General features: G+C 33.3%; 2 protein-coding genes across 3 annotated transcripts; both read right to left on the reverse strand.

Annotated features, from left to right (window-relative positions):
- Positions 1–9,708: 9,708 nt before the first annotated feature.
- LOC117919009 (protein SULFUR DEFICIENCY-INDUCED 1-like) lies at positions 9,709–13,247 on the reverse strand. Its single transcript, XM_034836016.1, has 5 exons — positions 13,230–13,247; positions 12,964–13,131; positions 10,753–10,965; positions 10,506–10,661; positions 9,709–10,247 (listed from the first exon to the last, which is right to left on the reverse strand). The coding sequence occupies exons 2-5, from the start codon at positions 13,075–13,077 to the stop codon at positions 9,837–9,839; spliced, it is 894 nt and encodes a 297-aa protein (XP_034691907.1). The 5' UTR covers positions 13,078–13,131; positions 13,230–13,247; the 3' UTR covers positions 9,709–9,836.
- Positions 13,248–17,828: 4,581 nt separating this feature from the next.
- On the reverse strand, positions 17,829–25,209 carry LOC117917316 (ribonuclease P protein subunit p25-like protein). Of its 2 annotated transcripts, none has more exons than XM_034833546.1 (8): positions 25,001–25,209; positions 19,635–19,715; positions 19,430–19,518; positions 19,268–19,342; positions 18,850–18,956; positions 18,689–18,766; positions 18,506–18,583; positions 17,829–18,288 (listed from the first exon to the last, which is right to left on the reverse strand). In XM_034833546.1, exons 1-8 carry the CDS (start codon positions 25,121–25,123, stop codon positions 18,185–18,187), a joined length of 735 nt encoding a protein of 244 aa, XP_034689437.1. In that variant the 5' UTR covers positions 25,124–25,209; the 3' UTR covers positions 17,829–18,184. The 2 variants fall into 2 exon arrangements, with proteins under 2 accessions (XP_034689437.1, XP_034689438.1); XM_034833547.1 differs by lacking the exon at positions 25,001–25,209 and adding an exon at positions 23,045–24,495.
- Between the last annotated feature and the right edge of the window lie 693 nt (positions 25,210–25,902).

Below are 25,902 nucleotides of genomic sequence, written 5' to 3' on the forward strand. Positions count from 1 at the left end.
ATTTAGTATTTGAAAAGAAATAATAGATTATATATAGCAACATATTAAACCATATATAAAGATTATATATATTAATTTGAAAAGGAATAACATATTATATATATGGTATTAAATAAAATTATAGGTTAATTTTATTTTATTTTTATAAAAAAAAAATACTATTTTAGCATATGTTAGAAACATAAAAATATTAACATCTTTATCATTTTTTGGGTTAAAAATTAATAATAAATATTTAAACTAATAATTTTTCATAATATTTTATTTAAATTGAATAATTAATAAAGTTTAACTTTTTAAAAATGAGTCAAAATTTTCATTCCATGTACTCATTTAGAATTAAATTATCAACATAATATTATAAAAAAAAATTATTTTATATGTAATTAATTAGATTGGTTTTTTAATTTCAAAATTATTTTTAAAAATTAAAAAATTCATGAAATAATTTAAAATTATTAATTATATCTTATTTAGTTTATAAGATATATGGCAATAATATTTAAAAATGAATAACAAATTATATATAGCAATAATATTTAATTATATATAGAGATTACATATATTAAATTAAAAAGGAATAATATATCATATAAATTAGGAACATTGACTTCCATTAAGATTTGCAGGACTAAATCCTATTAAATCAAGTAATAAAAGTATGCTATCTGCTTCTAACCTATTTTATAATTGAATTAAATTATTCAATATAAGTTTATATGAATTTATTACCTACGGTCAAACAGGAGACCTCTTGCCCAGGCTGCCCTAACCCCCTGCCTCTGTTTCTTCTTCTTCCCCAGCAAGTCAGCAACACCGTGTTTTGCCCCTTTCTTCTTCTTCCCCAAAACAACAACAGCCCCTACACAGCAACACACGTTTTGCCCTCTTCTTCTTCTTCCCCAACACAGCAACACCACGAAGGTGCTCTGATGCACTGATGCAGCCGGCAGCCCTCTGTCTTCTTCCCCAAACCACGAAGACGCAGCCTCTCGTGGCACGATCTGCTACCTTCCACGGTTCCACCAAGCACAGCACCAAAGATGAAGATTATAAACTCCGGCAATGGTGGATTTCTTCAACTGAGCCTCTTTTTAAAAGCTTTTGAAAGGGTCACGGACTCACAGGTTTCTTTCAAATCTTCACGGGTTTTTTTTAAATTTCATAGGTTTCATAGGTTCTCTTTTGCAGAGGAATCTCTGATTTCTCTGAAAAATCAAGATTTGTTGTGGGGCTTTTTCCAGAGAATCTATTGAATTTTTTCCCCGAGTTAACCGAGTTAACTCGGAATATCGGTCGACTCATCCGAGTCCAACCGATTCAGGCCGAGTCTAGGTATCAGGTATCGGACTCGTCGCGGTCCACTTCGAGGCGGATACGACTCGGCCGAGTCGTACCGGACTCGGCCGATTTTTTGAACACTGTGGTCACCTTGAGGTATTTTTTTTGGATCAGTTCTCGCACATCTCCAGTTTTGGTATGTTCATCACCTGTAGTGTACGTGTCTCATCACCATGAATCACGTCATTTGATATCTCCAATGAAGAACCAGGTCAGCGTTCTAAAGTTGGGTACAGTCATTATGGATACAGACCTCTACAGCCAGCGGCATGTCTGGTAAAATGACTCAGGGGTCGATTTGTTACTTGTTCCAGGCCCGCGTGCATGGCCACCTTTTGCATGGCCAATTTAAGGCCGTGTCACTCTCCTGAATTCCTCCCTTTTGACTTTAAAAATAAATTTCCTAAACCTCCTTTTCTAAAATGGTTTCTTAAATTCTGTTTTTTTAATTAGTTTCAAATCTTCAAATTTTCCCATCTTTAGCATTTTTCTTAGGTTCTAAAAATCCGCTTTTCAATAAAATAGATTGCCATTTTCTTTTTGGCAAGTCTTTTTCACATTTTCCTCGTTTTTAAATTGTTTTTAAATAAGCGAGAACCAAATTCTGTAATTCTTAGAGATAGAATTTATAGATTTGGTTCATGCAAAAATAAATGGGCTTTGGTGGGGGCCCGACATCGAATAAATTTTCTTTAAAATTAAAATGAATTTTGAGTGAAGTGTCATACGTGCCTTTGATGTTTTTGTACTTGATTTGGTGACATGTGAGCTATGTTTATGCTCTTTATTTTGCACTAACCCTCTCTCTTGACAGCGCATAGTGGCTCGCTACTCAGGTACACACTTATCCTCGCTCTGGTTAGTCTATATGCATTTTCTGACTCTCATATGTGCATGATCGCTCTGAGTGTTCGTCGATTTTCTCATTGATTGCCATGTTAGCTTCATTTTATTAGTAGAGACCCGACTTTAGGGACTTAGAGGGGTGCTACGGTCTTTGCCGTACCTTCCCGATAAGTAACCTGACCCCCGAACCCGATCCGGTTTTTCGTAGATCACCTTTTCCAAAATAAGGAGTCACACTTAGGGTTTTTCTTTCTTATTTTGTCTACCCTTTAAAAATAAAACAAAAATAAGTGGCGACTCCAAGTCACTTTCAAATAATCAATAAAAATCAATTTTTGAAAATAAAAATCGAGCTCGCCATCGAGTGGGAAACGCATTGAGCCGAAAATGCGGGGTCCACACAAGGCCATTCCCAAAATTGAGGAAGCACCTTCTAATTCACCATCTGAAGAAGTGTCTGAATCTGAATCACTTGATGAAGAGCCTAAATCACCATTGGAGGTACTAGGACTACTACATCCATCTACTCTTGAAACTAAGACTAAAATGATCACCTTGCATGGTGCACACATGAGTTGAAAGTAGATACTCCACAACATCATTTCTCAGTTCAGAAAGTAAGGTTCGGAATTCAACATCAGAAGCTTAAAGGCTAAAATGATTGAATGAACATGAGGTTGGATCAAATGGGTGGCTTAAGAGAACCATCTCATTCCAGTAATAATTGTCCCAACAACTCAACCAAAAAGTAGCAGATGTCACCACCAGATTTAAACACATGGCAATAAAGCAATTGTAGAATCTGAATGACACTCTTAGATTTCGTTACGTAGGGCAGAGTATTCCCATCAATAAACAATTTTGTATCAATATTCCTTTTGTGGCATTCATTTCCTAGACCACTTGGAAGTGATGTTCTCCCTAGATTCCTCAATAATATAGACCACCACAGAATTTAACTTAGCTGAATGTTTCAAACCTTCAATAGGTTTAGAAGGTCAAGTGCAACCCTGCCACTATAGCATGAACAATAGGGGAGACGGAGAGCTTCATACTATGACTGGATGGGCATCAACTTCCTTCTCATTGATGTCTCCTTTGAACTTCTTCTAGCACAGGGCCCCTCCATCTTTATCCTCCCAAAATTTCAACTCATATGAAACGTTTATAAAACAGTCACCAGAAAATTAGGAGGAATGAGCAAAAACAAGCATAATGGAGAACAGAGAAAACAAGGGGAGAACAAACATACAGGATAGAAATCAGATAAAGCCACATCTCATGATCTTTCAATGGGCTCAGGCTAGTGGGGAAGATCATAAACAAATTCAAGGCAAACAAGTGAGCAACCAATATCAACAAAACAATTTGTGGCACTTTCTGTCCACACCAATCAATAGTATATTAAATATTCAAAAACAAATATGCAGAGAAATCGAATATGGGTAAGAATTCCAAGAGTAACAAGAAGCATACCTAGATAGCCTTGGCTACAATTGCTCACTTCCCACTCCTATGTGTTTTTCCCCAAAAACTCGTCCAAACCTCGGTTCTTTTTCCTTTTCCCTTTCTCTCTTCTCCTTCATCCCGCAATCTTTCCAAAATCCGTCTTTTGCATATTTGTATCAGCCTCCAAGAACTCAATCTGCTGAAGGAAATCCACTTTCCTTTCTTCCATTTCCCTTCTTTTTTTTTGAAAATCAGAATACCTCTCTTTTTCCTTTGGGGAATCTTTTCCTTTCATATGTATGCATCTAAGTTGATCTCTTCCCTCTAAAAATATTTTTGCTTGCCTTCTTTTAGTCTACATGCCTTTGTAAGAGGTCAATAAATAGTTGAGATTTCCTTGCAAAAATAATAAAACAAAAATAAAAATAAAATAAAATATAAGTTAGAGATCTTGCAATATATATATATATATATATATATATATATATATATATATATATATATATATATATATATATATTATAGATAAATAAAGCAAAACTATCAATCCCATGCAAATTATTTTTTTTTTTTTAAGGATAGGTAAATTTGTGAATATATAAATAAATAGATCAGACACATGCAGACTGTACAAATTATGTGGGCCATGCAACCATACAAGAAAGTGAGTTAAAAAGTGCCTAAGTGATCTAGGGCAAACTTAGTGGGCTTATATAAATCTAAGTGGGCTTAGGTGGGCCTAAATGAGTCTAACCTGAAGTGCACCTAAGTGAAGCCTAATCTAAACTTGAAGGAAAAGCCTAAGTCTAAATTAAGGCTGCTAAGAGTCACAATGGGAAGCCAGATAAACCCCTCAAACAAAGTCTCCAAGGTGGCCAAAAAAAGGTAAGTTGTATGAGTAGCCATGGGCCACCAAGAAACTACTATGGAGCACTGGAAATGAACTTAAAGACATGTACTAAAGGGACAAAATGGAGGTTCTACAATTACCAAGTGAAGAGTTTCGTCTTTAGGACTGGCCACTTCCACTACAAACATATATAGTCTTGTCCATAAAGGATAGTTCATATCCCTTGATTCCTTGGGTCACCCCATCTTTAAAATGGTGATGGGCCCAAAATCAAGATGGGGTCGATCTTGGAGGCTATGGGCTTGCCTATGGCCCGTTCCCACTTAATATTTTGGAAAAGAGACTTTAAGATAATTTTGGTAACTATCTTAAAATAAATTATCTATCATGAGAATTTCCAAAACTTTTATTTATTGCTTGAATTGGGACTCCTATGCCAAATAAGGATATCTTTCATATTTTTTATCCTTGAACTTTCCTTTTCAAACTAAACGGCTTCCTCCTTCTCTCAGAGTGGGAGAGCCTGGAGGATCAATTTAGGTGTCAATCCCCTTTTCTCTAGGGGAGAGAGCCTAAAGAACCACCTAACCCAAATAAAGGAAAGTCCGAAAAGGAATTCGAAATTTCAAATAACAACAACCAATTTCTTAAATAAATAATAGTGGAAATAAAACTCATGAAAATTTATTCTTTTAAGAAAATCCAAAAGTACCATTTTAATTTATTTTATTTGTTTCCAAAAATAATTTATTTCTTTAAATTAGAATCTTGTGCTAAATAGGAAAGATTTAATTTCATAAAGACTTGGAAAAATAAAACTTCTTCCTTGAAATAAAAAGATTCTTAGAGATCTAAAATCTAAAAAGATTTATTTGATAAAAAAAAAATATCTCTAAGAGTTTAATTTTGAAAATGAAGTAAGTTCTTTATTTCTTTCCAACTTGTCTTTACCTAAAATAAAAATTTCCTAATTCTTAGCACATTTCAATTTAATAAATTATCTAAAAAAAAAGGGAAAAAATACAAAAATTCATTAACTTAAGACTAAAAATATATATTTTATGCCAAAAATTAAAAAAAAAAAAAACATAAAAGACATAGAAGGAAATTAAATAAATAATTCACATGGTCTTAGAGATCTTGTTGCAAATTTGGTAACTAAAACTTAGATAAAATCTAAATTACCAAAATGACCCTGCTACCAAAGATATGGTTAGTGAAAAAAGAAAAACCCAACGGGCCCAATTGCCACAAAAAGAGGCCCAAAAATTGAGCCCAAACAACCAAAAATAATTTGGCCCGAACTCAATCCCGTAATTGCATGCCCTTTAAGCAATCTTGCTTCAATCAACCATATCTCCCTCGTTTCGACTCCAAATTGGAATCATTTGAAGTAATGGATTTTTGACTTCCTAAGCTTCAAAACCATATATGGTTTGCCCTAAAAAATTCACAGGAGATAGCCCCAATTTTGGGTTGAAGTCAACATCATTGTGCTGCCATGCTCTCTGCTCAGCCTAGCTTCAATCAGCTATAACTCCCTTATTTCAACTCCGAATTGCGATCCGTTCAAAGCATTGAATTCATGACTTCCTAAGCTTCAAAATCATAGTGGATTGCTCCAAGAAACTTATTAGAAGTCATCCCGATTTTAATTTAAAGATGAAGAAACTATGCTACCAAGGATCTCAAATCAAAAACTTCTAAGATTCTTTTTTTTCCCCTTAAATCACCATAGGAACTCATGAAAGAAACTTTAAGAAGCCTTCTTTTCTCTTTTCCAGCAAGGGAATGTACACAAACACTTTGTGATGCTTTGGATTGCTTCCATACTCTCCATAGGTTACAAAGAATGATAAAAATAAAAATAAAAAAAAATGGATTTTTACAACAAAATCCTATACTCCAAAGATTTGGAGTTCACATATCACTCTAAGATATATATATATATATATATAAAGGATTTTTACAAAAACAAAAACAAAAAAAAACAAAAATCCTATGCCTCTTATGAGACTTACAACCCATCTAGGAAAAGTAAAAACCAATCCAAGTAATTATTACATCCCTAGTAAAAAAACAATCACAATTATAATCATCATATTATAATAAGATCATAATAAAAAAATGCACATTAATTATCCCTGGGGCCATGGGATAAACAAAAATCCTGCAAAAACAAGTTAGCACACCCTAGAATGGTTCAAGCATGATTACTAACCTATGGCTCCGATACTAGTTGATGGGAAAAAAATGGATCTCTTTGTTTTCCAAGTCCGAAAGGCTAGGAACATGCATAACTATCCTAGGCTTTATCTAAATCCTATGCACAATGGAAAAATAACATATTTATACTTTAAAAGGATCCAGAAAGTGCTAACGAAAACCATACCTGAGATTTGGATGTTCGCGAATCAAATCCACATGGTGAAGATGAAGATCGAAATCATAGAATTCTCATAAACCCAAAGTCTTCTGCCCGATGACTCAAACCTTGATCTTGGCACATTTTCGGTGGAGAGGAAAAAATGGTGGAGGCTATGGCTCTCAATCTCTCTGGATGGTGGAAGATAAAAGCTATTGGAACCCTAAACCCTATGGGATATTTATAGGGTTCCTCAGCGGGCTTAAGTGACTTGAGCCCACATGGGCTTGGGTCACTTAATCTAGCCCAAAATGGGTTCCAATTCATTAATTAACCCAATAGGGTTTACTAATTAATCAATTAACCCAATCTAGAGACCTTGTTCACTTACCCCTATGCAACCTTGCACAATTATCAAAACACCCTTATGTACAAAAGTGAACATAGAGTCAATCCAACCCTTATAACCCATGCCAACAAGGTATATGAGCTCAAAACAGGAACCATTGGGACCCATAAGAATACTGGTTCCATCATAATCCAATTCTAAAGTTGATTCAACACACCATTACAGATAATCAACCGAACTCTAATAGCCTATGTAAATAACAACGAGACACCAAGTGTTTGGGTCTGTGACCTATTATCCATTGTGTTCAGTCTCCCCATGAACTGGTGTCCGTAATCTAATAAGGTGAAAGTTATCAGTCTTTCAAGACTACCTCTACTATCCTTGAGTTATAGATCCTCCTATTGTGTGTTCAATTAACATGTCTTAATTTTCAAAAAGCCTATGTCAAGTTCTACTTAAGGAACTACTATGGCCATAGTTTCCATGAACACACCTCTTTAGGATCACCCAAGGAGTCACACTGTCTCAATCCCAAGAGATATCATGGTGCCTTTATTGAGAATACCTATTGCTACCGGCTTCCATCAACAATGACCCAATCCATAGGGAATATATGTTCAACTTACGATCTCACCCGTAAGTCAAAGTAATTGCTAACTATAGCACAAGCTCAATATTCTCTCAAGGTTGAGAGAGAACAAAATGAAATAGTTGGGTGAGGTCATGACTACTTGATAGCCTTAAGTCATGACTCACTGTAGGTCTTATCCAATGTGTAACCATACACACTAGTGCACTCACCATGGGAAGCCCATCCCGATAACCAAGACTAACCATCCCTCCAATTAGGAAGTGGTGCACTATAACCTCTAATAGGTTGCCTAAACCCATGAACCGGTTGTGAACAAGTCATTTATTTGCAAGGAACCCATAACCTATATATTCTATGCAACTCCTAATACACCTAATTCATGTACAATGCAAAATATGCAGGCAAGAATGCTCATAAAGTATAATACATGGAATAAGGATAGATAAAAATGAAATTGGAACATCATTAAATAAATAATGAATTCTAAATTTATTCCATCATGTCATGCTTTTAAGGGCTCTATCCTAACATGTTGAATACTCCAAAATTGCATGATCTCATAAACTCAACAATCTTCCACTTGATGACTCCTTCTTAAGTTTGAGCATCAAGATGGTTGAGATCTTTAGGTTTGAAGCTAGGGATCTCTCTTTGGACTCAAGGGAGAGAATGGTTAGCCTAAAGCCCCTAACAGGGGTATTTATAGGTTTCTTATTGAGCTTAAGTGACTTAAGTCTAACATAAGCTTGAGTTGCTTAATTTAGCCTGAAAACATTGTTAATGGATTAATTAATGTAATAAGGCTCCAATTAATCAATTAGCTCAATCTAGAGATATTGCTCACTTACCCCTATGTAGCCTTACATGATTACCAAAACACCCTCTTGCACACAAGTGAAATAAGAACCAACCAATCCTCATAAATTGTGTCATCAAGGTATATGAGCTCGAGTGGGGACCATTGAGATCCATAAGACAATTATTGGTTCCCTAAAAATCTAATTTTGAAGTTAACTCAATATTGCACTATTGTTGAATTAATTAATAAATTAAGACCCAATTTGGACTAGATTAAAATGGTGTTTTTTTTTTTTTTGTTGAATAGAAAAAGTTAAAATATTTGGCTTTTTCTATTTAGTTAAAAGTAACATGTTGATATCAACCAACCTAATTAAAATGATTAATTAATTAAGACCCAATTTAGATTAGATTAAGGTGTTGTTTGTTTTTTTACTTAATAAAAAAAGCCAAAATATTAAGTTTTTCTATTCAGCTAAAAGTAATTTGTTGATATCAACCAACATAATTAAATTGAACCTATTGATAATAAGTTTATTTTAATTATGTTGGTTGATATCAATAGGTTACTTTTAACAAAATAGAAAAAGTCAAATATTTTAGTTTTTTCTATTCAACCAAAAAATAAACACCACCTAAGTTACCTTTCTTGTCATGTAAAAAGTGCATTGTTTCGCATTTTTCTTGTAGTAGTCTATTAAATCCTTTTAAGAAAACATTTCATTAAATTTTCATTTAGATTATTAAAAAGATGGAGGAAAAATAGAAGAAAAATAAAATAAGATAAAAAAATGAAGTATGGTAAGTTTAAGATCATTAATAACTTTTTATCATATTTCTTAAGGAAAAGAAAATAAAAAAAAATTGAAGAACAAAGAAAAAATAATAAGATGTTTAGACTTAGTGGTAATTTTTTTTATCATATCCCTCACATTCTATCCATTTTCATACAAAGAAATAGCAATCTAAATATATGTAAATTCTTTTATCTTTTTCTTTTGGTATTTTTTTACAAAACAAATAAAATCTTCTTCTTTATAAGTTTTTTTTCATTGATACTTCTTTTCCATGATTCAAAGTGATCATAAAAAATTATGAATGCACCAAACATAGGGTTTATCCTAGAAAAATGACCTTTATTTGTAAGAATTTACGTCTTCTAGTCCATTATTTATAATAAATACACCCTCCAATTTATCATCTCCATATATACTTTATAACCCAACTAGGCTTAAACGAAACCTTAGCATGCTAATTGGTTTCTATATGAAGATATCTCTTCAAAGATTGGAAGCCTCTTTGTTCTAGATGGAGCCCATTCATTCAATAACTTCTCAAGCCCATCAATAAGATCATCCTCAAGATCAAATCTTGCAATCTTCATCTTCGTCGATGGCGGTAGCCACCTAGGCTCTACCTCTAACATCAATTCTTGGGCTCGATTTTGGGCCTTGTAATCTTCGGAGCCTGGAATGTTACTTTGCAATACTTCATTGAGAATCGAACGGGCCTCAGTGTTTCGGGCCTGCTTGATGAGGCAGAGGGCCAAGTTACAAGCCTTGTTTGCATCAGGATCTATCATTTGGGCTTTCTTATACACCACCTCAGCTGCCATATAGTTGGATTTTTGCATGTAGGCCCAACCCAAATTACCCTGTGATATAAGCCAAAATGTTGTTAAGTATAATATATTTGTTGTATAGTTTTGTTGCACTCTTTGGTTTTTATTCATTTCCATGAATAAAGCTATCAAGTAATAGGCCAACAATGCCTTACCTCACATGGCCTCATACTCGGGCTCCATAAATAAGGGAAATATATAGACAATAAGGTTCAAAATGTAAATGAAGCTAATTTCGAATAGAGCCTTAAACTTGATTAGAAAAACTTACATTCATTAAAGGGAACTTACTAGTATTCTAGAAGTTTCTTGTTTAATAGAAACTTGGAACTTCTTGCCATGGGAGCGAGCAGTCTTGGTGGGTTTTCCATTGAAGGCCTCTCCTTGGTATATCAACCTCAGCTTCTGCTTTAGCAAATCAATTTGTTCATCTATTCTCCCGCATTTCTACACGTATCATACAATATTGACTTCCATTATTAATATATGAGAAGTTTTTGCGCATAACTTGTTGTGGAAAAAGACTTAGCTGGTGCACCTTGTATAAGTCAATGAGGACGTTATCAAGTGATTCTTGTGCCTGTTTGGAGCAAAGGCTTCTAAAAGACTTGATGGCTTCAATGGCCTCTTCAGTTCGATCTAGTTGTTTCATCACTACCGCCATGTCCTTAAGTGCACTATCTACTCTGTCTCCTGCATTTATTGCCTTCCAAAACAATACTATAGCTACTTCAGGATCCTTCTCAACCAGCTGTCCTACCATGAAAAATCATGAAAACAAAAAATTACTCATTAATTTCATGATAATCTATAGGATATGATGGTCATTCTATACACCGAATATAAAGACTCAACAAAAGAAAATTGTATATATTAATCCATAACACATATTGCTTTCGCTAGATAACGAACAAATGATGCATGTCAAGTTAATTTGGATCGTGAGAAGCAACTTCACCAATGAATTATGGCAATGCTAATTGCAAGGTTGAAATTTGACAACTTATTTCAAAAATTTATGACTTATGTTTAGCAATAATTAGCATTTTGGTAGACCACATTTTATGCCAAAGTTTACTAGATGCCATATTCTAAAGAGAAAATTTGAATATTTTTTAACATTATTTTTCAAAGATGTTAATGTATTATTTTTCATATAGCACACTATGATATAAAAGGAAGCTTGTCAAAGTGAGAAAGAATAATATCTACAAATTCTAGAACCCTATCTTCATATGCATAAACACAAGAGTGTTAATGTCATTGTCCATGGCCCCAAGTCGATGAAACCCTGCATGAATATCTTCAAGAGTGCTGGTGGGAATAACAACAAGAGCCAAAAAAAAAACAAAGGTATCAAAAATCTTGATTAATCACAGTGAATTTTGGTCCATTTTTTATTTTTATTATTTTTAATAAATAATCCAAATAAATTAAAAATAAAATAAATGTTTCATTCTCATTCCCTATTCAAATGTAATGTACTTACTCAGGTGTAAAATAAAACTCTCGGTTTCTTAGTTATATAAACATATTTTTAAATTTATATTTTCTATTCCATCATTATTTTGTTAATAACTATTTTTAAATTCAAAAAATTAAGTCGTATTTGCTAAACTTTGAAATTCAAAAACCTACTCAATATACCAAAATAGCAATTGGGTTTTTGAAGTGAAAACATGTTTCACATGATATCTTAAAACAAGGATTAAGTATGATTAACAACGATTTTAAAAAATGTTTTTACTTTTATAAGTGATTTTAAAAACAAAAATAAGGTGTTTAGTCAAATTTAGGAAAGACTTTTAAAAATATGAAAAATCACATGTAGCGTTGAAATCACTTATAATGTTTTTCATACAAACACTTGACAAGTGATTCTTTTAAAAGCACTTTCAAATAAAACATTTTCACTAAATTCCGGATTTGTAGAAAATATAGGTGGAGATAAGTTTTCTTTTCCATAAATTATTGAGCACATTGGCCATTTCTTCCTTCTCTTGTTCAGCCAAATGACTTCGATGAATGTGTGATGGGTGTCATGTTCAACAAAAGGAGATTCCTATTAATACCACCAATCTTGTTGTTGGGACCCACTCATGTCCATATTTTGGATATTCCAACAATAATAGGAACTTTAATTAATATTTGGAATTAAAGTAAACAAAAATTCATTAAATCTTCTTAAGCCTAATTAGTTTGAATATGAGGCTTGTGCTACTCTTCAACCTTAGAAATATTTAAGATTTTTAAAATAAATCTTCTATTTAAAATATTAAGTGAAATATATCAAATGATAAATTTTAATTTATTATTACATACATTCGAAAATAAAATCTATTTTTCTTTAATTGTTAAATAAACCTTTTTTAATAATTAAAAAAAAAAAACTATAAAACACTCGATTAGATCGACTCTGATACCAAATCAAATCATGATGATTTTTTTTCTTATAAATCTTTTTAATAAAATGATATTAGAATTATTCAAATTTATTGCTTTATACAAAATCATATCAAATCTATTCTATAAGTATCCATTTATATAGAACAAAATGAGTTAACTTTGGCAGAGATCTTTCTAACTTTTTGATATCACAGGCAAATTTTATCCATCTACAAGAAAATAGACATGAAAATAAATAAAAATGGGCAAATTTTCATATTAGTATGCAAATTCCATCATTAGAAATGAAAAATCAATTCATGCACCCAAATAAAAATAAATAAATAAATAAATAAAAACAGACCTGAGCATGTTTGGCTCGAACATAAGGAGTATCGCCAGAAGGAAGCTTATGAAGTACACAAAAAGGGTCCTTGTCTCCTTTTCTTGAGCTCTTCCTTCTTGAGCTTTCTTCCATTTTCTCTCACTTTCTGGGGAAAGAAAATTAGGAGATGATTGTCTGCCTCCAACTCTGTACATTAAGAGAGAAAGACGTAGAGAGAAGAGGTCAATATATAGACGCTAATCTGATGGGAATATTCAATGGATTGGGACAGCGCGTATGTCTACCTTCATTCAATCATTTAGGCCTCTTACGGTGAGAATTGGCTAAAAGCTCTCTCATACGTGGCTTCTCATTGAATCCTTTTTTTTATCCTTTTATATAACCATTATCATCCACCCCTCCACGCGGCCACGCCTGCCCATTTTTTACCAAAAAAAAAAAATCCAAAATCTATGTAAATAAAAAAAAATTATTAAAATTTAAAATGATAAGACAAAAATTGCAAATCATTCATGAGATGTTATTTGGATGATGAAAACTGCAAAAACAAATGATAGAAAAACAAAAAGAAAAAATAAATTAAAAAGGAAGAAAATTGAAAATTCATAAAAGTAAAGAAAAATAAAATTTTCAATTAAATAAATTTTTTAAATTTTTTTCTTCCTATATATTATATTATAAAAATATATAATTTTATAAATTTTTATTAAAATTTATTTTTTTATTTTAAAATTTATTTATCTTTATTTTCTACCATTAAGAATAAATTATTAAATTAAACGATGTAATCATCTCAATTGACAACCAATTAGTACTTGATATTAAGTTAAATTTCTTTATATTAAAGTATATTATCATGGGGCATAATAACACCAATTTTAGGACAATATTTACAATATACACACATAATCTTGGAGGTCATATCTTAAACCATTATTTTTTAAGAGATTGAATTGTTGTACACCCAATACAAATAAGCGACAAAGCTCCCACCACAAAACATGATAATGGTAAATCCTTTCTTTAGTTTTTTCTCAAAAGCAAAATGAAGGGTTAAGAACATGATGGAAGCATTGGTGGGAGGGGGCATGGGTGAACCTAGCCCATAAATAGCGACAGATTCAACTCTATTTTCAATGCACATAGGACTAATTTTAATTAATAATAAATACATATTTCTTGTCTGAAAATTGTATAGAATTATTTCGTACTCTTTTGGCCTTATTCTAACTTGGGGCCGTCCTCGAAAGGTTTTTCTCTTGCAACATGTCAAGAAAAAGGTTATAGGAGGGAAATGTCGCTTAAGTCAAATCCCTTTCTGACGATCAAGTCAACAATGATTCTAAACGAGAGAATTCGACGAATAAATTGTTTACTTAATTGGCTTGTAACATTAACTTCATTTTTATGGTTGTTTCTTTTTTCAAAGAGTGAATGTTTGAAGTGTCTATTATTTGAGCGTTCGTTGTATGCTAACCAATTAGATATTTTTATCATTAATGAGGGTTTGTCTGTCATGGGATGATCGATCTAAACAAGGAAATGAACTTTTTTGTAATATACTGATAATGATACTCATTTCATATTTATTATGTTATGATGTCGTGGAGTTTATAGTGACAACATAACCGACGATCGTGTCTAGGTTGTAAACCGTCCTATAATATTATCTAGACATTTCATATATAAACAGTTGATTTTAATCATAATCTTATTTAGAAAAGCATTTTTTTTTTTTCCATCGAAAAAGGCAAATCTATTTGAAATGAAAATAAGAATCAAACACAATGGAAGAGGATTTCGTGGGCACCGAGAATTGGAAAGTGAAATGGAAAAGAGTCAAATAAAAATGTAAGGGCATTGAGGGCAGGTGCGGGGCATAATACCGTGGGCATGTTGCCTAGTTGGGTTGTATGGGATGTGGACCACAGCTGACTCTTCTCAACGTTTGAACAATTAAATAGGCTTTACCGAAAATGTCAAGAGTTACTATTACGTAAAATTTCATGGGCTTTGAAGAGGAAGTCTAAGAGTAAATTTTGTGTGTTTTCAAAGCAACGATGAAGGGCGATGGACATCATTTTGGTCTCGGCTTTTTTTTTTTTTTCCTTAATAGAAAATATAATTACTTCAATAATCCTTAAAAATTTATTTTAAAATTTAAGGTAATAAATTCTTTTAATACCATAATTTTTTAAAAAAATCATTACCTTTCCAATATGAATTTTCAAAAGGTTTTATATTTTACAAGTCATCACTATTTTCTCTTTTTTTAAAAAAAAAAATCCAAAATTCATAGGGACACTAGCAATTGAGCAAGAGATAAAGTTGGTGAATTTTGGCTACATTATAATATGAATAAATGGGATTTATCGTTTGAAGAGGGCTTGAATGAACCTGGACACGTTTATAGGACAAAGAGACACAAGAGTGGGATTTTTCTCAATAGTACGGTAAATTAAAAAAGTTATACTTAAATTACTGTAGTAGAAGAAGTTATTACAAATATACGGTAGTTTTTGCCACATAGAAGAGAGGATTTGCCACTTAGGAGAGAGGAGAGAGGAGAGAGGATTAACGGATAAATTTTTTTTAAAACCAAAATCATCTTTTCAAAAATCAAAAGGAAAATCGTCTCTTCAAAAGACGAGTTCCATGAAAAAAAAAAAATTAGTATTTAAAAAAATTCCCCATTTACAAGGGAACTCGTCTCTTCAAGAGACGAGTTCCATGAAAAAATATATATATATTTTTAAATATATATATATATATATATATATATATATATATATATATATATATATATATATATATATATTTTAAAAAATTCTCAAATTATTATTTAAAAAAAAAAAAAAAAAAAAACAATTCCTCAAGGGAACTCGTCTCTTGAAGAGACGAGTTCCCATGGGAAAAAAAAAAAAATTTTAAAAAAAAAAAATAAAATTCCCAAATTACAAAAAAAAATAAAAATAAAAAAAAATAATTCCACAAGGGAACTCGTCTCTTGAAGAGACGAGTTCTTTTTCCCAAATTAAAAAAAAAAAAAAAAAAAAAAACACCAATTCCTCAATGGGAAAAAAAAAATTAAATATTTTTTTTTTATAAAAAGATTCCCAAAAAAAATTATTCCACAAGGGAACTCGTGAAGACACGAGTTCCCATGGGATTTTTTTTTTTTTTTAAATATTTTTTTTATAAAAAAATTCCCAAATTAAAAAAAAAAAAAAAAATTATTCCACAAGGGAACTCGTCTCTTGAAGAGACGAGTTCCCTTATGGAATTGTTTTTTTTTTTTTTTAATTTTTTTTTTTAAAAAAATACCCAAATTAAAAAAAAAAAAAAAAAAAACCAATTCCTGAAGAAGAGACGAGTTCTCATGGGAAATTTTTTTTTTTTAATATTTTTTTTATAAAAAAATTCCCAAATTTAAAAAAAAAAAAAAAGCCAATTCCTCAATGGGAACTCGTCTCTTTCAAGAGACGAGTTCCCATGGGAAAAAAAATAATAATAATAATAATATATTTTTTTTTATAAAAAGATTCCCAAAAAAAAAAAAATTATTCCACAAGGGAATTTTTTTTATTTTAAAATACCCAAATTAAAAAAAAAAAAAAAATTCCTTAAGGGAACTCTTCCCATGGGATTTTTTTTTTTTTTTAAATATTTTTTTAATAAAAAAATTCCCAAATTTAAAAAAAAAAAAAAAATTATTCCACAAGGGAACCCGTCTCTTGAAGAGACGAGTTCCTATGGGAAAAAAAAATTTAATTTTTCTTTTTTTTTAAATACCCAAATTCAAAAAAAAAAAAAAAAAAAAAAAAAAAAACCAATTCCTTAAGGGAACTCGTCTCTTGAAGAGACGAGTTCCCATGGGAAATTTTTTTTTTTTTTTAATATTTTTTTTTATAAAAAAATTCCCAAATTAAAAAAAAAAAAAAAAAAAAAAAAAAAAAAAAAAAAAACAATTTCACAAGGGAACTCGTCTCTTACGAGTTCCTATGGGAATTTTAAAAAAAAAAAAAAAATTCCACAAGGGAACTCGTCTCCTGAAGAGACGAGTTCCCAGACGAGTTCCCTTGAGGAATTGTTTTTTTTTTTTTTTTATATTGGGAATTTTTTTATAAAAAAAAATATTTAAAATTTTTTTTTTCCCATGGGAACTCGTCTCTTCAAGAGACGAGTTCCCTTGAGGAATTGTTTTTTTTTTTTTTTTTTAATTTGGGTATTTAAAAAAAAAAAAAAATTCCCATGGGAACTCGTCTCTTGAAGAGACGAGTTCCCTTGTAAATGGGGAATTTTTTTAAATACTAAATTTTTTTTTTCATGTAACTCGTCTTTTGAAGAGACGATTTCCCTTTTTGACTTTTGAAATTTGAAAAGATGATTTTGGTTTTAAAAAAAATTTATTCGTTCACCCTCTCTCTTCTCTCCTAAGTGGCAAATCCTCTCTCCTATGTGGCAAAAACCTACCGTATATTTGTAATAACTTCTTCTACTACAGTAATTTAAGCATAACTTTTTTAATTTACCGTACTATTGAGAAAAATCCCACAAGAGTGTGCTTCTAGATTGAGTAGGTGCCAAAACAAAATGGGGTATGACATCATACAACTCATGGGTTTTCTTGTTTAAAATTCTCACATTCTCACTTTCAAATACAATTCATATTCAAAACATGGGTCTATTTATTACCTAACAAAATGCTTCCTTCGTTTTATGACCAGTCTCATTATTTGTACCTACTGATCAACATTTATCCATATGTCCTGCAACTGGGCCAATGCTGGGCCCATGGGTAGTTTGTAAGTGTGGATTAGGCCTTAATATTGGCTACCAAGCCCATAAAGATTGTACCAAATATGAGACTGAAAGAGAGCATAAATGCATAATATGAGCAGAATGCATTTAAGGAATAAAAAAATTATAGGAGGTCTGGCTATATAAATACAATAGGGAGATTGACAAACCTGAAGGTGAAAATGATTTACAGAGCAATCAGAGAAGTGGCCAACTTTGCTCTCGCTTTAGAAGGGAAAAAAAACGAGACAATACAAAAACAACCCCTTTTGCCCAAATCCACATCATCAACAAGAAACAGAAGGAAATCACTTCTTAACAATGCGCCACAACCCACATTTTTATCACGCTTTTTATAAGTTTTCCATTAACATTAACCCTGTGTCTCGCTTAGGCAAAAGCATATTCGGCTAGAGCAAAAGGCACACTGATCCCCTGACTATGCCTGGTTGCCACCACCCCTGCCACGCCCGCCACCCATCCTTCCTCGACCTCGGCCATACCCTCTGCCCCCTCCACCCCTGCCTCTTTCATATCCAGCACCTGTCATACACATAAATAAACACCTTAAATTTATTTCCAATTTCCCACATGCTCACAATTCCGAGAGGACTTCCCTTTTGTGCATAAATACAAAGACTCCTAATCCAAATGAATTTGTTTCATTCTTTTCTTCTAACATCTGAAGTAGGCCTGGATGCGTCCCTCTGAGCATAACATTATGCATGTGCTAATGTTTGTGCATAAAGAGGAAACTTACCCCGATAGGGCCCCCAACCCCTGCCTCGGCCTCCACCTCGGCCCCAGTTGGGGTATCCACCATTGTAACCGCCATTGTCTACCAGAAAAAGAATATAGAAGTTAACAAGGTTGAATAAGAAAATACTTCCATATAAGATATATCCAATTACTAAAAACCAGGGCAATGCACAAAAACCAATACCTTGATAATTTCCATACCCACCCCTACCCCAACCACGCCCTCTTGCTCTGCCACGACCCCTTCCTCGGCCATATGAATCTAAAAATCACAACATTTCCAAGCATGTTATTGACAAATAGCAATCTAATAATAACTGAATTTCAACTTGTCATTGGCATCACCTTCATTCACAGCATTATATGGTGGGCGAGCAGCTTGTCGAGGTTGATTCTGTGGCTGATAATGGTACTGCGACTTTGGTTGCTCCACATGATATGGAGCTTGGTACCTGTGGACAAAAAAACTCTATTTATAGCTAGGCAAACAGAGTCCAGTTGAGGAACCAAGAAAGGAAGGGAATTTAGGCAGCACATGAAGCGGGCAATGGGTTTGTGCAAAATCCAGGTGTGCAAGAACAGTAGGGACAAACTAAATCCTTGGCCAGCAGCAAACAGGCATTTTGTGAAGGCAATTTCCAGATTTTCTGGAAGCAGGCACCATACTGGTGGCTGAACAAATAGCTCTTCCTGACGAAGTTCATATCATCTGCTTTCCAAACAGCAACTTAGCCACATAACATACAAAGGAATTCGAAATTACCCTGGTAAGTTTTTGTTTAGCTCTCTGGTTGACAAGGTGATTGAGATCATTGAGACATGGCGAGTCATCTCCAAACTGCATTAGACATTAAAGCTCACATATAAGTAGAGTGTCAAAATATAAATTTATTTGGAGATTGGAGAGATGAGGCTAGGAACTTACGGTACAAGCCCTTCTTCAATGGGCTCCCATACATCAGTTATGCTTACTGAGCTGATGGCAGTATCTTGATGCAACCTTGGGATCCTCTTCTGCTTGGGATACAGAAATGGGATTAGACTAGGATTTGTAGGTGATTGAGAAACAAAACACACAAGCAGGAGGAAAAATAATCAGAAAAAACATTTTGAGAAGCAATGATTGGAACCTTTATAATCTCTGCAATTGCAACCGTCTTGCTGATTGCCTGTCCCATTGCCTTCAGCACAATCTCCCTCACACGTTTTTCCTGAATATAACATCACAACCAATCATAGTGCAAAGCAGAAGTTAGTTTCAGACTTAAAAAATGAATAAAAATATTATCACCAGATATTATGAAAATCTATTTGTGCAGACAAATACTAAAATCTAGCCATTATGATCATGATACAAATGGCAACAAACCACAGAATGAAAAAGTAGGGACATTCATCCACAAAAAACCAGAAAAAAGACCATAAACATGATACTATTGTGTTTATTATCTAATTCACATGTCCAGAACACTCTTTCAGGTTTCAAATTTGACGCAAATCATGCCCATCAAAGGTCTTCCCCTGAGCTTAGCCAAACCCTTGGTGATGATGTTTAACAAAATATAAAGATGATATCTCATCTCTAAGAAACTCAACCCCCATGTTTGTGTAAACATATGTCAAGAAAATAAAGAAGCAGTTTCAGCAGAAAAACAGAAAATGTTTTGAAAAAATGGTCCAAACCAGCAGGTTCACAATATATAGAATTAAGATGCAAGCACAAATTCCCGTGTTTGAAGATCCCAAAGTCACCACATGGCGTCCAAAGAAAATACATGCATTATACCCTCCCCAAAATCTTGACCACAAGCTAATTCCACATGATGCATCATAGCACCACTGACTTGCGGCTATGCAAGGTTCAGCTCTCAGCCCAACAAGATAGGCCCTCCCCAGTGTTTTGTGAGGGCATCTGAACCTGTGAAGTGAACCATAATAGCTTGGCCACTTGTGCTCCAATTGTAAGATCTGAAGAGGATAGCAAAGATCTTACACTCTTACACTCTTTTTTTTTTCTTCTTATTGAGGATCTTACACTTATGTAACTATAATTTGCAATCAATTATATGTTACATATAAATTGAACCATAATAGCTAGGCCACTTGTGCTCCAATAGTAAGATCTGAAGAGGATAGCAAAGATCTTACACTCTTTGCTATCCTCTATAAGAAGGAAAAAAAAAAGTGTAAGATCTTTGCTATCCTCTTCAGATCTTACTATTGGAGCACATGCTGCCTACCATGAACATGCATGGAAAACACTGTTAATCCTGAATCTGTGTTCCATCTATTTTAAAAATATCTTTGGTAAGGCTGTAGAGCTCAAATCTAGATTCTAGCGCTACTTGTTGGTTGAATATGAGTAAGTCCACATTCGACAGGGATATCGACAACCAAGAAGGAAAGCGAAGATGCAAGCAAGAAATCACTCCTCTTTAAATTTGAAATCTCATCAAGGTTTACTTATTTAGGATAAAATAATGCATAACATAATCTACAACTGAATGGTACACAACGGAAGTTGAAGTTCTTTTATCCCAACTCTTGCATCCTCAAGTTATTTTTCATCAGCTTTCATCCCATTTTCAAGTCGAACCAAACCCCTGTTGAACTCCATAAACTGCCAGCAACTAACTCCACTTCCTGAGCAACCTGAGTTTTGTCCATTGCCAATCTTCAAAATATTGGTAACTTTCTTGACTAGAATTAATCATTCATATTCTCCCATGTTGAAGCTAAAAGTATTAACTTGAATGAGCATTCTTCATGAGAACTGGTTTAGGATGTGAAATTCCACTACAATCACCTACCCTTTTAAGGAAGCATGGGTCCATGGCCCTACTATCATCTTAATATCTTTGTAGATGCTCATTGTGGTCATTGGCATAAATTTTTCCTTTCTCTTACATCATTCTAGAATGAAAAGTTGGATAAATCAGCATTAACAAATATAAACCACCAGCTAGTCCACCATCAAAGGTTTACCAGTATCTCAGTCTACCAACAGCACATATTGAAAAAATTCCTGCTTATCACCATCATTCTCAAAAGAATAACAACAATAACCATACTTAACCTTCTCATCCTAACAACAAACCTCAACATGCCACAATTTCTTTGATGCAACTCTAAGTTGGACATAAACACAACGAATGATATGGTATCATACCATCCACAGATGATAATGGGCAATTAGGCCTCACCTCGGTTGCACATCTATGTGGAAAGAAGTCCAGACACAAACTACCATCTACAGTAACAAAATGCATGTCTGACCAACCATGTCATCACATCAGTCACAAAAGATCAATTCATGCAAGGTAATAGGCCAAAGACTTTGAAGTGCATTTGAAAAGGATGCCCAATAATCAGCTTTTCGCTTGATAAGAGATTAAAATGTCTCTCACTTGCTTATCAGAAAAAAAAAAAAAAAAAAAAAAAAAAAAAAAGAGAGAGATTAAAATGGCTACTTCAATTAAGGCGATCATACTATTTTTAGGACCCTAATCTGCATTAAATCAGCAGTGCATTTTCCAAGCAATTGTGCAAATTTTCCCTGCTAATATAACTTTTTCATAAACCAAATTGCCTCATCACCATGCAATAATCTCAGTCTATACCTACATTGCAGATTACATGATCCAACTCAACATAATTCATTGTTAAAAACCATGTTGCATTGATGTAAGGTATTTGTGCCAGAATTAGAAACAAAAAGTGCCAGATTTGACAATATTAGGAATTACAAAATGGTGGGACATGAGGTACATTTGAATTTTTACAGTATATTGCAACTAAATTCCTAAAATGGTTAAGATTTAAGCAGAAACACAGTTAATGAATTTCAATTTATGCACAAGCAAAACCATAAAAAGTATTATATAAATCTGCCCCATACAAGCACTGTATGACCTTGGGCCATGTTCTCAACACATAATGCCAATGATGCCAATCACTTATAGTCATAGTGGTGGATGTAGATAAGCAGTGGTTGTTTTCTAGGTATAGGGTCGAACTGATGTGACATAATAATGTGCCCCCCTTTTTTTTTTCTTTTTTTCTTGATACAAAATTTAACCCATATGTCACATGATCAACACTAGAGTTGAACATGCTAATGTCATTAATTATTTCAGTAAGTTTTATCAACCTATAAACATGGTATGATGTGGAAAATACTCTCTTTTTAAAAACACTGTTCATTTTAGGAGATAATGCACAATCAGAAAAGACAAATCATTCAAATAACTATAGTAAGTAAAACATATCCTTAGATGAACACATGGCTGAAAGGTGTGTGATTGATATCATCCCATTCATAGTTTTATTAGATTTCATTAAATTTCCAAACTTTATGTTGCTTTAATCATAGGTTGAACTAAAATTTTGCTTGTTACATCAATTATGGTAGGTACCGGTTAGAAATAGATTTTGAGAGATTCTCAAGAAGGAAAACTGGGAAAGAAATTAGAAATTTGAATTAGTTTTCTTTTCAAGAGATGCCATAACAGCTATGACAGCTGTGGTGGCTGCAACCCACCTTCATACTTTCTGCCATTAAGATGGGACCCATAAGCAGATTGTTGGTTATAAGAAGGCGAGAATGATGCCAGATCTTCATGTCCCTTATGCCTTGCAATACATGAGCAGAAGGGGCTGAACTGAGACTTGGAAGCAGCTGATACCATTAGCTGCTTTTAAGAATTACCAATCCACCACATAATGTGTACCCAAAGGCACATATCCCTATTGCCTTTAACACTAATTGCTGACCCATAGATGCCAAATGTTTAAAACAACAATCAATCATGTCTCCAGTACATATATGGAATCACAAAAGAAGTTCTGTTAACAATGAAGTTCACAAAAATCATCATGTGTGCCCAGGCATTTTATCTAGGTGTGTGCTACCACTGTTTGATTCTTTCTTGTCTTATATTGATTATTGAAGAAATCTGGTAATTTATGATGAAACTAAATAGCATGTAATGCAACAATTTAGGTTTGGTCCAAACTAAGCAACCACATGGCATCATCAACTAAACTTCACAACTTCACATGCAAACCTAGCCAAGTCTTAAATGTCTAATAACTTAGCCATATATCAAGTGATGCATAGAACATGTAACATGAATTTGTAGTCTCTTGGGTTTTCTCCTTTTCCTTTTTATGTCTTGCCCTCATAAGAGGAAATTTCCTATTCACATCGCTGGTGATTCTCTCTCCTGCTCTAATAAATTTCATTTTCTACAAAAGGAGATATAATTGCACTTTATATGCTAATGATTCACACCTATATCATGTGTCATACCCATAACTAACCACCAAGAACTTATAATGTCAATAGTGCACTTAAATACTGAAATCACTTTGCCCATCCCATGCAACAAATACAGGCAGATCAACATGTCCACATGTTATGCATTTCTTGACTTTATTGACCACAAGTACCATCAGCCACATTTGATGATAAATGGACATACCAATTGATAAGGTCCCACCCAAAAAATGACTGAAAAGTACAAAACAAAATGGAGAACGACAGAGAACATCCCACCTCCATGGGATCAAAAGGTCAAGCCCCCTGCAAGCTAATGCCAATTTTACTTTTCATGCATTTTTTGTGCATGAAACATTGTAGACAAAAGTAATAAAAAACAGTATCATCACAGGTGTGTCTGTGTGTGTGTGACTTCCATGAAATTGTTGATTACTTAAAATTTATTTTCAAAATCTAAACAAAATTATGTTCAAACTTTTTAACAAAAGCCGCTATTACCACAATCCCTAATCAACAACTGGAGCAAAATAGCCAGAAATTAAACAAGAGCACCACAATATATAACTACATTATTAGAAGATTAAAAAAATTGGATGACCAAAAGAGGTGAAGCACACAACCATTACAATGATCCACCAAAATGCATCAACTATGAAGGCGAGTACTACCATAAAAATCAGATGCACTACAGTATGATCAATCAATTAAAAGATTCAACCACAAAGACAATAACAAAAGGTTGATAAAAGAACTGAATAAAATTTTCATATTGTCAAAAACTCATCAAAGGGAAAATAGAGGAATACCATATATCTATCATCACAAAAATAAATCAAAACCCACCAAAGGGAAGCATGAATTCTACCAAACAAATCAAACAAACAAACATATACACATCAGTCAACCATTATTTAAAATAAATAAATAAAAATCGTAGAAAACCCATCAAAGAGAACAAACCTCCCCATACAAGAACAGGCCGAAAATGTGAGAAAAATCAAACACCTAACAACATACTCATATTATCCAACCATTAAAAAACCAACCAAAACCCATGTAAGATAAACATATCCCACCCACAAAAATTATAAAAAATTTTGAGAAAAATTAAAACCCACAAGATAAATACAGAAATACAAGCCAAGGGAACAAGGAAACCACTACAAAATGATCAAAAGGTAGTAGAAAAACCCTGATATTATACATATAAAACACCTGAAGAAGAGTGGAGGCATAGCTGATATAGTTCCTAATGACACCCTGAGCAGTGATTCTGATCTCGTTCTCGTTGATGGTGGACTCAGGCCTTGGTTTCTCCACTCTCTGGTACCTGTCCATGCTTCTTGAGCTCTAGAGAGAGAAAGCTCTGGAGAGAAACCCTAAACCCAAGAGCAGAATGAGAGCAGAGGGAGAAGCTAAAACCCTCAGGGCCATACGGGTCACATTTTAAAGTTCGAATCCGATTTCAAAGCCAGTGCCCTCGAGGTGCGTAAACTGCACGCGATTCTGGGGCGCGTGGACCACAAGGATGGTGGAGATGGTTTATGTGGGTTTAATCAATTAAACATAACCAGCTTGAATTGGGTTGGGTTAGGCCCAGAGACCACCCAACTCAATTTAAAGATTTTGGTACACCCCAAATTGAATGCGCTAAAGCCTAAACGAAACATGGCCCAATAATGTGTTGTTTTCACTTCTGTCATGGATTTATGATTTTATTTATTTATTATTATTATTATCAAATTTTAGAATTAATTGAAAAATATATATCTAAGGACTTAGAATTCGCTTGAAAGGACCAATATTATAAATTTTAGAAAAACTACATCAGTTATGTGAATCTGTTTGTCCAATAGATTTAATTGTTCGAGTTTATTTATGGCATGAAACAACTTCCCATGATACCTTTTTTTTTGTGTGTGTAAATGCATAATTGTTTTAAAACATTTTGTAGGCCCCCTCGGATGGAGGCATTTTCTTTTTTTTTCCTTCTTTCTTCATTTTTTCTTTTTCTGACTACCTTAGAAGTGAGTTGTTTTTGGGGCAACCAAAGAGGATTGATGGGTGAGCTATTGGGCTCCCAGATGGGACGGGATACAAATATAGCTTGGAGGAGA

The sequence above is a fragment of the Vitis riparia genome, chromosome 7 (assembly GCF_004353265.1).
Source record: "Vitis riparia cultivar Riparia Gloire de Montpellier isolate 1030 chromosome 7, EGFV_Vit.rip_1.0, whole genome shotgun sequence".
NCBI lineage: Eukaryota > Viridiplantae > Streptophyta > Magnoliopsida > Vitales > Vitaceae > Vitis > Vitis riparia.

Excerpts from the sequence above, each read along its gene's own strand:
- LOC117917316 (XM_034833546.1), bottom strand. The coding sequence starts at position 25,123 with ATGGACAGGTACCAGAGAGTGGAGAAACCAAGGCCTGAGTCCACCATC. Across the intron at positions 19,343-19,429 it reads ATTGAAGAAGGGCTTGTACC|TTTGGAGATGACTCGCCATG; the intron begins GTAAGTTCCTAG and ends TGTCTAATGCAG. Across the intron at positions 18,957-19,267 it reads CTAAACAAAAACTTACCAGG|GTACCAAGCTCCATATCATG; the intron begins GTAATTTCGAAT and ends TTTTGTCCACAG.
- LOC117919009 (XM_034836016.1), bottom strand. The coding sequence starts at position 13,077 with ATGGAAGAAAGCTCAAGAAGGAAGAGCTCAAGAAAAGGAGACAAGGAC. Across the intron at positions 10,966-12,963 it reads TTCGAGCCAAACATGCTCAG|CTGGTTGAGAAGGATCCTGA; the intron begins GTCTGTTTTTAT and ends ATGGTAGGACAG. Across the intron at positions 10,248-10,505 it reads AAGAAACTTCTAGAATACTA|GGTAATTTGGGTTGGGCCTA; the intron begins GTAAGTTCCCTT and ends CTTATATCACAG.